Below are 16,473 nucleotides of genomic sequence, written 5' to 3'. Positions count from 1 at the left end.
AACATTGATGCTTACAATCCTTTCTGCTGTATTAAAGGCCTGTAGAGAGTAAGGTACAATCAGCAAATACTATGCCTTGCTAAGGTGCACGTGGAAAGTAAGGCAGGAAAATGGAATTAGCCTGAAGGAGTTCAGTCGACAGTTGTCAGCATCCTCCCTGAACACGACTGATGCAGCAAGAAGCCGAGGATCAGAGCAGCCTGGGGGAATTCCCAGTTGTTTGGGTGAGTCTGTTACCAGCACCAAGGAAGCAAGATCCTGAATCCAGGGATGGTAAACATTAACCAACATCTTTCAGGAAAGCTGGTGTTGACAAGAAATAAAGACCAACCAAATGACACTACAAAGGGCAACTTGAGATGACTACTGGACACTTTCCTCTCCGCCTAAGGAGATCCAGCCTTTCACCACTTGGTGCGGTACCACTGTTTTCCTCCTGCTTTTAATGACATCTCTGAAAGAGCAGGGTTTGACCATGGCAGTTTTCACAGTAGGCTGCAAACTTCCAGCAGGTTATAATCAGTTTTGTGCACATACCGCAGCGAGGCACAGAGCCTAAAGTTACCTCAAATACAGTTCTTCTTTCCTGTAACACCAGGGACAAACCATGAGGTGTTAAGGAAAACACAACAGATACGAGCTCAACAAGGCAGCACTAGTAAAATCCAATGAATAGCTAAAAGAGCCGTGTAATAGCTAAAAGAGCTGTGTCAGGCTCCTGTGATGAACCGAATAAGCTCAGAAATGAGAACTGTCAGATTTTAAGGTCAGGAAGAATTACGATAGTTGTCTCATCTGACCTCCTGCATAGCACAAGCCAGGGAGCCTCACCCAGCAATTCCTGCATCAATCCCACAAGTGCTGATTGAACTACCGCACATTTTGGGAAACTTGTACCGTTGATGAAAAATATTTAAGTGTCAGAGAATCACCATTAGAGCATTAGCGCATTACCAGGTCTTGGAAGGATGAAATGTCCACCTCCTTTAATGTCCTAAAACAGAGTTCAGGGTTACTCAAACTGGTCTTCTGGCTTCATCCTGTGTATGGCTGGATGCCAGTGCTCCTTTTTACATCTTTTTCTATCCAACTTTTCTAACATTTAAAGCAGGTCAATGTCTAACTGTGCTGTCCTTCTGCACTGTCAGATTTAGATTGCATATTCTCTTGCCACCTCCTGACCCACAACAAACAGCGAAGAGTAAGTGCCAAAATTTGAGCTCAGGCTAAAGGAGGTCACAGGTGCAACATGCAAAGCTGTGCAAAGGCTGAGCGGCCCATCAGACGGAAAGAGGCAATACGTGAGCTACTATCCCACCCAAAGGGGAAGAATAACCTCCTGCCATGACAAGCATGGAGCAGGGCAGTGCCCAGTTCCACCGTTGTTCTACAGTTCTCTCCTTAAGAACACAGTTAAGAGGAACGCTTGGGCAAGCCAGGTGCTGTGAAGCTTGTGAATGGTAAGGACTTTGTACCCCTCTGCTCCCCAGCAAGAGGCTGCTCTGGTTGTTCTTTGGTGTGCGTGTGAGGTTGCTGGTTTGGGCTTTTGGTTATGTTGGTTTGTTTTGCGAGAACTGGAAAAGTAATTCCTCACCAAGGCCTGGCAAAAGGTCATTCCAGAAGGCAGAGACTGTTGAACAAGGATGTTACCAATGGCTGAAGTTGAGAAACCCATTTTACGCTCCCCATCCCTAGGAAAAAACCCTACCATCACAAATTATTTTTACCCACTCCTCCAACAAAACTTAGTGGGAACACACCTCGTGTAGTTGGCAGCATGTCTGACAGCCCCTGCCAGGCAGTGACCATCTCTGGGTTCTTTTCCAGGTCTGCAAAGTTCTTCCATACTCTGATGGCACCATCATCTTGAGGAACACAGCAAAAGAGAACACAATGCAACGTCACTGCTGATGCAACTCTCATAATTACTTGTGCACAACAAAGTAAGAAGAGAAGCAGCAGTGCAGTCATACAAACTCCAAAAGTGAGAATGTCACTTGACCTTAATCCTTTTTATTAGAGTTGTTTTTCCTCTCTAATCTTACATCCATGAAACCTAAAGCATTGTTCTACTGGGAACTGTTCTGGAAGAGCTTTTCTCCTTCCCTTGAATAACACCTGACCGTTAGATGTCACTCCATTTCTTTGACCCATTAATTTTCTCTAGGATTTGTCTCTGTCCTCCTTGCTATTGGTGCTGAGAGCCACAAAAGCATGCTACTAAATAGAAAATACAACCCCACAAAAGCAGCTGAACCAAAGCCCAGCCCATCAGCAGCAAATCTTTCAAGAACATCGTGTATTTTTTCAATTTGTGCCCCATCTGTGAAACTTTTGTGCTAAGAATCAATAAATTGAAAGGAAAATGTCTTAAAGGCCCTCTCAGCTCCTCTTCCACCTCTCCTAATTATACCCTACCTGTACCTTTCAGCATGAAGTTTGAAAAGCTATTGAAAACACTTAGACTGACAGGTTAAGAATGGTTCCTTGGAAGAGAAGCAGATCTTACTCACAGCTTTACAGACCAATGAATGGGAAAGAGCTCTTCATGCCACCTTACGTGATGCAACAGGGCATTCTAGTGAACTGTTTCCCCTGGGTGAGATATGTGGACTAGAGAGAAACTCAGAACTGTTTGAGAAGTTTTGTGCTTAAAATAAGCCCTGCCTGCTCTGGACTTAAAACAGCACAAGTAACAGAATTTGATTTCTTATACTTTGGTTGCAGCATGATTTCCTTTTCAGCTCTGGACAGTAGCTTTTTAACCAAATAAAATCATGTTGCCTGAGGTATCGGAGGAGGTTACCATGAACTTGCAATGATAGATGAAGACTCAGAATGATGTAACATATAAAGCTGTGATTGGAAGTGGTTTCAGCAAGCACTTGTTAGTCATTTGAAAATTTTTGCAGCACCTACTTAAGCAGTTAAGATATTTCAGTACTGCCATAAACAACTTTCAGGTTTGGTCCTGGAAATGCCTCCTCAGCTAACACCAGGCAGGCAAGCCACAGGGGGAAGGGAAGGGTCAGCTCAGGCCAAATTCATAAAGGGGGGGGCAAGAGGTCCAGAACAGCTCACACGGACTTGAATTCTGCAAAGGCCCCCCAGTCCTGCCCTCATACATGGGAAAATGTGTTATTTACCTGTGGCAGTCAGTAGCAAGGAGCAGTCCTGTCCATTCAGGTACTCCATTGCTGTGATCCTGGTGTATCGAGGGTTCCCGTTGTGGAAATAGTCCAGCTTTTCCCCTTTCTCCCAGTCCCAAAAACTGGGGGAAGAAAAAATATCAAGTCAGTTCTTAATTCTCTGTGCAAGTGTAAAGAGATCTACTCATTACACTGAAACTAAAAATTATATACATTCAATACCAATTCAATTTGTTCTTCTCCTTTGGTATTCAGCATCATTTTATTAATAATGTATGTCAACCTTCTGTGAAAGAAATAGGATAAAAGCCCAATTGTAAGTAACTATTATAAATCTGTCAGGACTCACTTGCAGCCCTCTAACCCAGCACCTCCTGTAGAAAAAGACTCAGTGAAATGCTTACAACCATGGCACTGAACTCTGGGAGCACTCTGCCCCGTCTCCCTATCCTGCAAGAGGGAAGGATGGCCACAGAGGGGAGTAGGGAAAAGAAAAGGAACAACATACAGCAGTGCTACCCCATGATAATCCATACATGCTCTTTGATGTGCTGCTCTGAACCCGTCCGCACGTGCTGCGCGGCGGCAGGGCAGCGGCACTTTAGAGACCCGGGGAAACTCTTACCAGATGCTGTCTTTGTCGGCTACGGCAATGCAGGGCGTGAACGGGTGGAACTTCACCACGGAGGGGACGCCCGGGTTCCTGTTGAGGAAGATCTGATCATCCAGCCGGGAAATACCTGCGGGGGACAGGAGGCAGCCACAGCTCAGTGCCTGGGAACATCCCGCCCGAGGGACGAGGCTCGGACCTCCCCCAGCTTCCCGGTGCCATGTGTCACCACTCTCCTCCTCCTTCTCCCCAGTTCTCACCAACAGACCCCCCCCAACGCTTTCCTCCTTCAAGAACCTTCCCAGATCCCAGTTATCTGACAGCCCCGACTCCTCCATGCTGATTGTCATACGTCTTAAGGTACAAACTAAAAAGTGCGATGACAGATCAGGGGGTGCTTTACTTTGGTAACTGAAGAGAACATAGCAAGCAAGCACAACCAAGCCCAGAGAAATACCGGTTTGTGTTGACAGAAAAATCAACATTATTTTTTCAAAATAAAGAAATGAAAACTTTTTTTTTTCCAACTTAAAATACAGCATTTCATTTTAGCTTGTGGATTATTTATTTAACCTTCCATTTCAGTTCTTTTAAATTTTAGGTTAATTTGGAAATGAAAAATGTATTTTCCATGGAGACATTAAAATGATGGTTAAAGACCTTTCCCATCTTTTCTTTAGAACAGTTTGCTGTTCACAAACAGTTTTGGTACCCCTGACACTGCAATTTTTTGGCACAGTATGAATTCATCACACAAAACCATAAGCCCAGGAGACGTTTAGTTATTTCTAGTTTGTTTTAGAATGCATCCATTTAATCTGATTTTCATTAAAAGATTGTAAGTCTATTTTAATTCTTTTTAATATTTCACATTTTCTTTTTTTTTTTTAATAAACACTGGCATTTTAGTCATACGGGTCAAGCAACCAAATAGGAACACTGTCTAGAAAAAGATTTAACTTCTTCAGGCAAGCATGAAAAATCCCCTCCTTTGTATTCAGAAAGATCTCCCAAGCCATCTCCTGGGCTTCAGTTTCATTTCTGTATTACTCTGGTTTATGATATTCTGCAGTTTCACGACATCAAGCTACCCATTGTACCGACCCGAGCCCAGCAAACCTCTAGACAATGAGGTACATGCAGGAGGCTAAGCCTTGGGCAGTTCTTCATTCAGCAAATTATTTCCAACTCCGCGCGCCTCAGCGAGCATCCCAGGAGAGGAACACCACCCACCCGTACGGCTCTGCCCCGGGAATGCTGCCAGGAGGATGCCATAAGAAGAGCTCCCATAAATGCCACTCCCCAGCCTCTGCTGTTCAAGGCTGGAATAATTTAAGTATGCAAATTCCTGAGGAAACTTCATCGGGCTCCACTATATTCGAATAAATTCCTAGGCTAAAAGAATTCTAGCCCAACCGCTGCCTTGCAGAGGCATAAAGAGTCATAAAAAAAAGCAGTATCAGCTTTCTGGAGAGTACACACTAACGAAACATGAACCTGAGGCACGTTAGAGGGAAACGTCTAAGCAGCACACATAAAGCCATACATACAAGTATTAAAAATATAATGGGATATAACGGGTAAGCAATCATTTACAGAGTTCAGCAGAGTGGGGAACGTGAAAGACATCACTGAGATGTCTTCTGAGCATGCGGAGGACATATCCAGCAGCTTGGCAGGGCTGGTTTGCCACAACCGGCCGTCCAAACGGCGTCTGACACACGTCAAACACTGCCTGAGCCTTCTTAGCCAGACTGCAGCTCTGAAGTTCATCCTGCAATATTCTGCCTTCTATCCCTTTAAAAACATAACCTACAGTATCCATCCAAAATTTACAGGACAGGGAGGAAAAGCCCAAATGGTAAATCAATAGCATCTGGTAAGGGCCTCTGAATTATCGATTTCATGCTGACTGCTCCGGCTCTTGCGGAGGTGCCGGCTGTGATCGGGTACGCAGCTGAAGAGCTCAGCTGCTGCCCGTCAGCTGAGATGGCCCGGGAGCCAACACTTGCATTGAAAATTGGATGCTCTGTCAATTCTTGTAAGTGAGGAAACCTGCTTTGGTGGCAAGCTCTCTCCTCCTTCAAAGAAGTCATTACTCTTAGGCTCCTCCACTCCCGTGCTGGACTCGACAGGTTAGCCAGCCCGATGCTACGCTCCGGCTGAGCACTCCACTTGTGACCAACCACATCATTTTCTAACACGGCGCTGTAGTTAAGTTTTCAAAGGGGAAGGCAGACATTTGACATTGTAAGTGGTCACTCCCCTGATCTGGCAAATAAAACCAGCAGCTGAGAACAGAAGGGTGCGTGACGATTAGCAAAACACCCTACAGCAGCATCACCTCGCCTGCACATGGGAGAGAGCACAGGCATCTTTCCAATTTGAGAGTCAGCATGGGGTCATTATTAATTGGGGTTTTACAGTTCAGCACCCTGGCTAAGCGCAGTGCTCGGAGCTCGAGGAAGCTGCCTGCGGCACAGGCAAGAAGGAAATCACTCACCCTTCTGGATGATCTTCTGGGCTTGCTTCCTGACACGAGCATTGCGCAGAAACCGCCACTCTCTCTCCTTGCGAATCTGGCTCTCCAAGTCATGCTCTTCTGGGATCTTTCAGTATATCAACATATCCACAACACAAAACAACAGTAACCATCAAAACTCCACGAATTACCTTTGTAACACATGCTCATACACATGCACGTCAGACTAAGCCATAAATGCTTTAGGGTCTCCAGCTTCAGGCAGTAAACAGAGGAGCTCATGGGACCTTATGTTATTAAATACTTGAGCATCTTTCTGATCTAAATCTTCCCCATCATCTGTAATCTCTTCCCCTTTCCTTTTATTGTCCTGTATTTTGTTTTGTCTTTAAGTCGTAGGCATTTCTCCAAAGTGAATGACATGGGGTTTCTGAAAAGCCACGCACATTCAGATCACCCGTCGCTGTGACACACGTGACGGGTTGGTAAGGAACCTCTTTCTACTGTACACGCAGTCACCGTAACCCCTCTCCTCCCTAAACAATGCAAGTCCGATTTTGGTGCAATACAGATTACTCTACTTAACACTTTTCAGCTGAAAAGCATCACGTAGCAATCTTGAGATTAAAGAGAGAACGCAGCTTTGATACAGAAAGCTCAGAACACATTAAAATCTTTCTTTCATTGCTAATAGATGACTGCAGGCCAAAAAAGGCATTACTTTATTTTCAGATCCCTGAGATGCTCAAGTTACAAACATCACATTTACTAGTAACAGCAACCATTTCAGTTTCCCATACCAGAACTGGCTGCAAGAAAATGATGCCCCCATGTCATCTTGGTTTGATTACATACAAACTTCCACCTGAAGTTGAAGAGAGGCCCTGGAGCAGTCTACAGCCACTCTGATCTATTTTATTATATTTATTCACACCCCATAGCCTCCAGGCTTCAGCATACTCCGTGGCTTTCCTGCAAAATCTGTCCTCTAGCCAGAAGGCCAGTTTGGGATTCTGCACCAGCACTACTGGCAGCTCCTGCTAGGGACTTGAGAAGTCAAGGTGCTGCTCCTAACGATGGGCAGAGACCACAGGTATTCCTACCCTTAGTCAAAGTACAGGATCAGAAGGAATAAACTCGTATGATCTCATCCCCCAAACCACTGCAGGAGTTACGTATGATGTGTCTTTTATTTAATGCTTTAAGAATTACCCAAGACTAGTAACATTACTGCTCTAGAAACATTCTTGGGTCAGTTAAAGGGCTGAGCTACAGGACTCTAGTCTAGCTTCTTTTGATGATGGCTATTCCAAAACGAGTAACTCTTGGAGAAGGCAGACATAAAAGACAAAGTCCTTTCACTCCTCCATTCCCCACAAACACACACTTTTTTTCCCTGAATAAGAAAGTACTTAAATTGTCTGTCACTATTACACAAACTATCTTCAAAATGCACTATACTTTGGAAAACAACTATTATTGAGCTGAATTTCTGCTTCTTTAAAATAAATAAGAAACCCACCCTCCACCTTTCCTCCTGCAAAAAAGAAAAAGCACACTACTATTTCAATTTTTCAAGAACACAACATCTATTAGAAAGGCAATGACAAACGACCAATAATGTAAAGCAATAAACAAACCTAAGACAAAATACATCAAAGGAGATTTGAGAGCGGCGAGATTACACCTACACCTTAATGAAAATCCAGCTTCTCTGGGAATAAATTAAAGACCTAAAAGGCCAAGGGAAGAGAAGGGAATGAGCAGAATGGTAAATTCTCCTACAGCTACCCAGCGGCTTTCACAGTTTAAGACTAAGAAATACACAGTTATGCAGTTGAGCAAAGCACTCTCTATTCTAGCAGATAAAGAATATCAGATTAAAGGAGTTGCTGGGCTTTTCAGGTCTGAAGAAAAATAACTCTTCCAAGGAGGCTGAGCAGGCAGTTGTTTTTATCATCTGATATCTGTAATAAAGATTCCTCCTATAACAGAGATCTCTCAGGGTATGGTCCCTAGACACTATAGCATCAGTACATCGCATATGGCAAGACAAGCCTCACACACAGCTGGAAGTACGCTTAGTGCAAGTGACTGTAGGATGAAATACTCTGACAAGAGGGAGACTGTGCAGGCTCCCCGTCAACAGGAACAGTGATGCAAAAAGGCACATAACGCAGGCCAGGATAGTCACACCAAGCTCATCGAGACCAGCAAACACCCCCCCGCCATGCTACTCAGTGACTGCCCATCCTCCCAAGCTCGCTAGGACAGCTTCTGCCTCAGCCACTGCTGAACACCAGCGAATGGGGTTTGGTGGCAGTAGTGGTCTTTCCATTCAAAAACCCCCTTGCCTGGTGTGTCCTGCCTACTACCTGCAAGCAGAGGAGCAGATGGCAAAAGGGACTGAGCAAGAAACCAAGACAGAAGTATCGCCAGCACCTATAGCTTGTCACCGATGGGATGACAAATCTCTGGGGAAGTTCTGGCAGGCTGGCTTGTGAGAAATCTCCAATACTGCTTGTTAAGTTTAAACTGCACATATTGATTGCTTTGGAGACAATAAACTGCCAATGTCCAACCATCAAAGGTCCAACCACTAACAACCCAAAGCCCCCACGCACCTGAGATCCTTTCAGAAACATAAGTGAAGACCTGCATGACGAACGCAGCAAGAGCACAAGATTTTATTGCAAAAAAAGTACAACTCCTCTTCCCCAACAATGCCAAAACACTTATTTTTGAAAATGCACATACAGATCCTTTGAAAACTGTGTGCAATAACGTGCTGCTTGTGCGATACCACCGACCCATCAGTGGACGTCCCCAAGAGGCTGCAGTGTGCAGGCCAAGCTCTCCGATGGGAGCGTGTGTTCACGGACAGCAGGCTGCTGCAGTGCACTTTCCCAAGGTGCAGAAGGATGCAGGTGCTTGTCTCTATCCACTTGTGCTGGTTCCTGCACCTCCTCCTTTCTAGGCTGCCAGCAGGCAGGGCCCAGCTCCATCCCATGAGTATTCACACACATAGTGCATGTCCTTGGTCCTCACTGAAACCTTGTCTTCTTTTTGCACAATCTCTGGAGCACATTTACTCTCCTTTCAACTGTAGCATTCTGCTGCATCCTTGAGCCCTGCATTCATTTGCAGGTCCTTAAAAAAGGAATTAAAATGGTTATTATAATTTCCTTAGGCAGAGAGTAAAGGCATCTTTATAGCCCACTACTTAAGGCTTTCCTCTCTACTGTCCAGGCAGAACTGACAATGACAAAATCCTTCTATATCTTGTTAGATGTAATCTCTGATTGCTTTGACCATTCTGGAGACAATGCTTGTGCTGGGTGAATAACTCATCTGTGCTCTGCCAGGTCAGCAAACATGATTCTTCACAGAAACCAAACATACCCTGCCTCTGCTACCGCACACAGCTCCTGCAGATACCCTGAACTGCAGGGCAGGGCAGTAGTCAAAGCTGACTCAGTAGATGTATCAGGAAAACATTAGGGAGAGATTATTTCACTACCTCAGATCCCCAGTACATTAGTGAGATCCAATGCATGAGTGAGGCATCAACTGATGAGGGGAGAGAAAGGCCCTGCCTGGATTTTCCTGCATGGAATCCTACTTAAACAGTTGCTTTTTGTTTCAGTTCCCATGTTTGCATCTGCACTGCTGGTGTGCTGCTTGACCGTGACAAACCTAAAAGCTGGACACGACCCCCAGCAAAAGCCTTTACTCCCCCAGGACAGCAAAGAACGGATGATGTCTTTACCTGGCCCGTTCCACTTTTGGTGCCTGGGCATCTTCCTGCAGCACCTGCAATTCACGTATGCTCTAGGGCAGCCTCTGCCTCCACAATCATCTGTTTGCCATCTTTGTCTTCCTCTTCGTCCTCTGAAGAGGTGAACAAAGGGGAGTCCCAGATGCTCACCCAAAGGATCGCTATGTTGTGAAGGGGTTATATCCATGCATCACTTTACAATGCAATCCAGCTCCTTGCAGTAGAACACTAAGGGCATATGTTAAAAAGTCTTGGCTTTGGTACAGTTGACTCAAACAACCATATTCTCTGTGCCAAAGGCTCTGCAGATGGTGAATGTCATCACCTTGGAACTGGTAAGGGAGGTTCCTGCAAAGATGCTTCCGCCAGGATCTGTGTGTGTCCAATAGCTTCCCCCAGGTCCAGCTGGGATCACAGCTGAAAACGCCCAAAATATACTCGCTAAGCACTATATACTTACTCTAGGTGGCTCCACTTCTGGTCCAGACTCTGGGTCTCACCAGTCCCAATGTTATCATTAAGCTGATTGATGCTGGATGGAATTCGGTGAACAGGCAAGTTAAGAAGAGAAAGTAACGGGGCCTGAGCCTGCATAGAAAGAAACCTGGCACAATACTGCAGGAAGGTCACGGAGCTTTGAGAGAATTAAAACGGCAAGAATAATGCAGAAAAAAATCCCTGTGGGTCCTTCTAAAGTGTTATTGGAAAGTAAACATACAATATCCTTAATGAAATAAACTCTGTTGAACTCAACTTATCCTTAAAAATCATTGCAAACAACTGCAACCTAGCAGAGACGCTCTATACCAGTTCAGTTAAGCGTGACGCAGGCAATTAGCATACTTTGCTAAACAGGCAAGGTTTTACTGACCAAGCCCTTAGACCATCACTGTAGCGAGCAGAAAGAGTCAGAGCATGCAGGCAGAATGCAGTCCTTTCCTCCCATGCCCATCCGCCTGCAGGACAGAGCTGTATGGATGATCTTGTCAGGAGGGAGTAACAATCTATGAAAATATGAACCCCACAGAACACATCACAAGGGAGCTTCTGGTGACAAACAAGCACAGGAGTACGTTGGGATGTGTGTGTAGCAGAGAGCCATGACCTCTAGCCCAGCTGCTGCTGGCTGGAAAAACAGAAATTATTATTCAAAAGAACTATTTAGGCTCATCATTCGTGTCTTTGTCTCCCTCCCAGCCAGCTTCCATTTAAGCATCAGAAAGTCATTTTAGTAAAAAAGCACCTGGTTTTGGCTGTTACTCAGCTATCCTCCAAGCAAAGCTCCCAGAGGTACGTGGGAGTCACAAACAGTGCTACACGATGAGGATCATGACATGCCACCGATTCCTAACATCTCTGAGCTTCCACTCACACTGAAACCAATTACAATTCTAAAACCTCCCTACCAAGCAGTGTCATTAAAAAGCCAACTAAGTTTTTCTTCTTTAACACTTTGTCTCTCCCTCTCGACATGGAAGTCAGGGTTTGGAAGGGAGCAGGAAAGATTCAGCAGACTGCTCCAGAAGTAAATACAGTTTTTCCATGGTTAACGTTACTGCAGCAATTGCACGGAAGGCTTGCTTCTCTACCAGGACTTTGAACAACGGCCAAGACACAGTGCTGAAGTTAAGGCGGGGATTTATCAGGAAGGATTTCTTATGTAATTCTCACCTTCCAGGATCCTTACCAGCTCCTGCCTGCATGTTCTGCCAGTTCTGGAAATAACAGATGCTGGCTCCCGCTCTCCTTGACTCAGGGCTTCCTGACAGCTGGCAACAAGGCTTTCCTGTGCCTCTCAGTCCAAGACCGCCTGTGGTTAGCAGAACAGCCTTTTGCCCCAGAGTCTTCAGGAAGAGGAAAGACTTTTGTAGAGATCAGAGCTAGAGTAGGTATCTGTTTTTCCTGGCACACTGAGAATTCACAATGCAGTATTTTCTTTCTCCATTTATTTGATTAGATAATCAATATGTCAACTTCTGTATGATGGCTTGAAACTGAGCCAGTGATTTACACTGGAAATTAATCCCTCAATCTTTCCAGTGAAAGCATTCTCAGAGCAAGGTCTATGAAGCAAAACTAAATTCATAAATTAAATATGACTAAGATGCACTCACAGTCATTTTATGTTTATTCATTACAGGAATAGTTGTCCTGTCTTTCCCTGTTTATGATGGTGGGCAGCATCTCCAAATGAAGCGTCGGAATTAAACACCAATATCATCTTTTTCCATCAGTACTCGTTAGACTTTACTCTTTGCCTTTTTCATGAGGCTGAAGTTCCCAAAAGACAGCAGCCACCAGCCAGGGCTGTTTGTTCCTTGTTCCTGCAGGAACAGCAATGCTAGGAAAGGAGCACTCTAGAAACTCAGCCAACACCCGAGTTACTGGATGGCCAGTCCTGCCTGATTACACAAGCAGCAATCAAGAAACGCCAAAGAAAGTTCCCATAGAGAGACTTCTTTCTGTCCCTTGCACACACACCAGCCACTCTCATTATGAGATTACATGTAATTCCCTGTTAGGACAGGATAACACACAAGTCTTCCAGCAGAAACCCTCTACTGGCCTTTTAAAGCTGCTTTACAGAAGTAATGGGGAAATCAATTCTCTTCCTTGTTTTGTTAGAAAACACAGATTTTGTTTTGCTCAAACTTTACCTAAAACAATGCTGTTGAGGACAGTCTGTGCTCAGAAAGCTCAACCCCAGTCAGTGAGTATTTCCAAACAAAAACACTTAGGAAGCTATTAAAAGACCACCGCTGTCATGCATGCTCCTACATGCTTACTACTCCTGCTACGCTAGTAAAAGCTGAAGACACAGACCACTGCACATGGGGTGTGCACAGGGGTGTAGTCTGCAGCACCTTAATTCTCATGATGAGACACTGAACACTCTGGGACTCACTGGGGTGCAGGGAAGCCCTCAATTTCCATGAGTCCCCCTCCCTGGCTTCTGTAAGTTAGTACAGGAATGCTCCACAGTTTTTATTTCCTCCCCTGAAGTAATTTTCTCTATTTTATGCACATGAAGTGGTAAACCCATACACACACATACAGCTCCCCATCTACTCACTGAACCTGCCTTTGATTGGCTGTCTACCATGATTTATTTTATTAATAAAGACACCCCTCTTCACTGGGAAGAGCTTTCCTTAAAAAGTAGACAAATGTTTTTAATAAGAACTAAGACATGGAACAACATCCACCACCTCCTCCTCCTCCTTCTCTTGTACTCTCTCCTGGACTTGAATCAAGACACCAAAACTCATCTTGATAAGAGAAAACCCTGGTTTAAAGCTTGACCAAGCAACCAAGTCCCACAGGCCAGATGTATGTCCTAATGAATTATTCTGCTAATGATATCAGAAGAAAGTTAATTTCACTAGCAGCTAAGAAAGTGTCAGGCAATCACTTTACCATCTAGTCTTTCCTCCCGGTGATTCTCTAAAGAAATCAAAGCTACACAGAAACTGGCTACCATGTAACTACTTTTCTGATATCCTTAAACTTGGGGGCAATTACCTCACCTCATCACCAATCAATTTAACATGCCTAAAAAGTGTAAGGAGCAGTGACAGATAGCTCAGTGGCAATTCTTGGATGAGACAGCACATAAAACGTACAATTTCTTCATTATTAAGATTTAAATATCAGTGGTTGGATACAAACATCCATTGTGGAGTTGCTCAGGTAACAGCATTAATACAGACTGTGCATCATTATTCACAGAAATTGCAATACCTCCAAGAAATTAAGCTGAAAGTTCTGTCACACTTTGTCCTGCTTGACTCCCAAGGCACCTGGAGACTTGCCTTATCGTGTTTGCTTATAATAAGGTGAGATTTACTGCTTGTTTTGATTTCATACTTAAAATTGAAACCTGATCTTTGGCTAAAAGATTCTGGGAATTCAACAGTTTCTCTTTCCAGTCACTGATTATCTTTGCCCATCTCTTAAGAGCTCTGTTTTGTTTTTTTCCTAGAACAAGGCTCAGGTGTCTCTCTCACTTCACATAAAGCCAACTTAGTTACCAGAACACACTCACTTCTAAAAAGATCTCAGTGGAGATTTGTTATTACCACCCTCATTCTTTGCCATAATAGAACTTTTTTTTTTTTAACTTTACAAAACAACAATGATGCTTCCAAAGTTTCCCCCAGGTAGTCATGTGGATGTCCAGTCACTATCACTTTCTCCTTTTTAAGTTAAAGGCATCTATACAGAGTGCCTGTAAGCAGAGCACAGCTCTGAAGTCACGCTCGAGTACAGAATCAAGCCTCACTTCAAGTAGAGGGTATGTTCTGCTGCCACTGGGATTATGTGGTCTTCACCCAGGGCAGCAGTTTCCACCATTTCTCTGCTTGTTTTAGCATCACCACAGCCAGAAAATTCAGCTAGAATGTCAGTAAGAAACAGCATCTCTCCTCCTCCAGCCTCTCACAGCTCTTTCTGGAATAAAAGACCCTCCCTATTCCATTTTTTTTAAATTAAAAAAATCAATATTTACTATAATGCAATTTTCAATTTACACACAAAGCACAACATTTACAGTGAAAGAACTCTGCAACACAACCTGCAACTGTGCAAAACAGGTGGATCCAGACCAACTATAGAACCTTCCCTCAGTTTTACATTCTTTCTTGAACATGCTCCATGGGGTGCAAGGCTTTTGTTCTGGGCTCTTTCCCTAGTAATACACCGCTGTCCCATCTGTAACTCTTCTGCTCCATCTGATGATTTCTTCCCTCTTACGTTACAAGCACAGTGGTCACACAGCTCCACAGAGCAGCATGATGCAAGTAAGTCCATTCCTTTCCCTCCCCAGACTAAAGGAAAAGGAAGGGAAAAAGAATAGGGAAAGCCACTAGCCTACACTCAGGACACAACCACTTTTCAAGAGCTGCAGTGCCATAATTCAGAAAGCATGCACAGAGATAACAAATAATTACCTTCATGACTGGCTGAGCAAAATACTTCGCACTCCAGTCACAAAACCCCGTCTGCACTGTAGCCGAAATGAAACTTTTGTGTCCAACGGTATCATCAGCATCGTCAGTAGTCTGTCCAGAAAGAGAACAGGATGTTAACCCACGTCCCTCCCATTCACGTGGGCAAGATGCATAGGCAGTAATACCCAGATTGCCTTCAACACATCACCAGGCAGAAAAAAGCTCAAACACATTGCCAAGGATATGAAATTTTTACATCTAGCTTTAAGATCACTGTCATTACATTAACTCTTTGGAAGTGCGCAAATTCCCTCATCTGCACAGCACAAGACATAATCAGGCTACCGTATGAATCAGGGCTGAAGCATCAGTGTATCATCACAATAAAGTCCCAGGATGAGTTTTCTCACGGTCTCCCAAGCATCTGGCATGAGAAACATGGAGCAGTGAAAATGATTCAGGATAAAGCACAGCCAGACACAGCTTCACGTCAAGGGCATATGTGGATTGAATATCTGTTACAAAGCACAAGACATCCAAAAAGAAAACAGAAAGACCACTCCATCCACTGAGGTGTCAGCCATGTTTTCAGACATATGATCCAGGCTAGTGCTGCCATGCCCATGAGAAGTGAAGGTGTTCCTGCTAAGGCTTCACCATTTTTTTCTCATAACCACACAGAAGAATTGACTCCCCACCTCCGGAACCTTCTGTGAGATCATTCATTAAAGAAAGGCAGAAATGCCAATTTAAGTGAAGAGCAGTTATTTCTCAGTAGTCAGACCATGCGAAAGCTGAGCTGTCCACTTGTCCTGTGGACTGCAATGCACACAGCCCACTGCTTCAGATGGGAGAATCCTTCCCTTTTATAGCACCAGGAGGGAGAAAAGGAGGGTCAGTGTCCTCCCTCCATCACACTTTGTGGATTGGTACAGGCAGCAGAGCACACCTGCTGCCTTTTCAGTTTCCTCCCATCCACAGAGCCAGCACCAGAAAAAATCTTGGAAATGCGCTGAAGTAGAGTGAGAGGTAGGCACAAAACTATTGCCAGATAGCTGACTCCTGAAGAACTCTGACCATTTGTAAGTAATAGTCTCTGTCTTCAAGTGATGGGCACAAGCACATCCAAGTGTGCTTGGACTCAACCATATTCATCCAACATGACTCATCTAAAGTTATCTGAAGGTGACATTCAGAGTCCTTCGTGCATACTAAGATCTGACTGATTGCTCTACTTGGCACCACATCAGTCCTTCATGCTGCTGTAAATGGAAAAATGCCCAGTACCTGATGATTATCTTTAGAATGCTAAAATGTATGCAAAACCCTTGCTGGATTGCTTGCATGCCAAAAAGAGGAGTCACTGCTGTTCTTCCCAGAGGTCCTCACAGCTCTTAACTGGTCAGCACTCTTCCAGCAGGGTGACCTGTGTAATGAGCTTTGGTCCTCCTAGTAATAGTCTGGGCTCACATCCTCCCTTGTGCATAGTGAAGAGGGGCTGCCAA

General features: G+C 44.4%; 1 protein-coding gene across 4 annotated transcripts in view; it reads right to left on the bottom strand.

The window, feature by feature from the left end:
• RPTOR (regulatory associated protein of MTOR complex 1) overlaps positions 1–16,473 on the bottom strand; it is a 201,921-nt gene that overhangs the window by 20,303 nt on the left and 165,145 nt on the right. For all 4 annotated transcript variants that reach the window (XM_052808234.1, XM_052808233.1, XM_052808232.1 and 1 more), the window contains 5 exons: positions 14,969–15,079; positions 6,263–6,368; positions 3,775–3,889; positions 3,147–3,271; positions 1,761–1,865 (listed from right to left, as the gene is read on the bottom strand). In XM_052808234.1, the coding sequence (XP_052664194.1) occupies positions 1,761–1,865; positions 3,147–3,271; positions 3,775–3,889; positions 6,263–6,368; positions 14,969–15,079 (562 nt within the window). The remainder of the gene's footprint in view (positions 1–1,760; positions 1,866–3,146; positions 3,272–3,774; positions 3,890–6,262; positions 6,369–14,968; positions 15,080–16,473) is intronic.

This window comes from Harpia harpyja, chromosome 14, assembly GCF_026419915.1.
Source record: "Harpia harpyja isolate bHarHar1 chromosome 14, bHarHar1 primary haplotype, whole genome shotgun sequence".
NCBI lineage: Eukaryota > Metazoa > Chordata > Aves > Accipitriformes > Accipitridae > Harpia > Harpia harpyja.
This window is presented reverse-complemented; position numbering and strand designations above follow the sequence as displayed.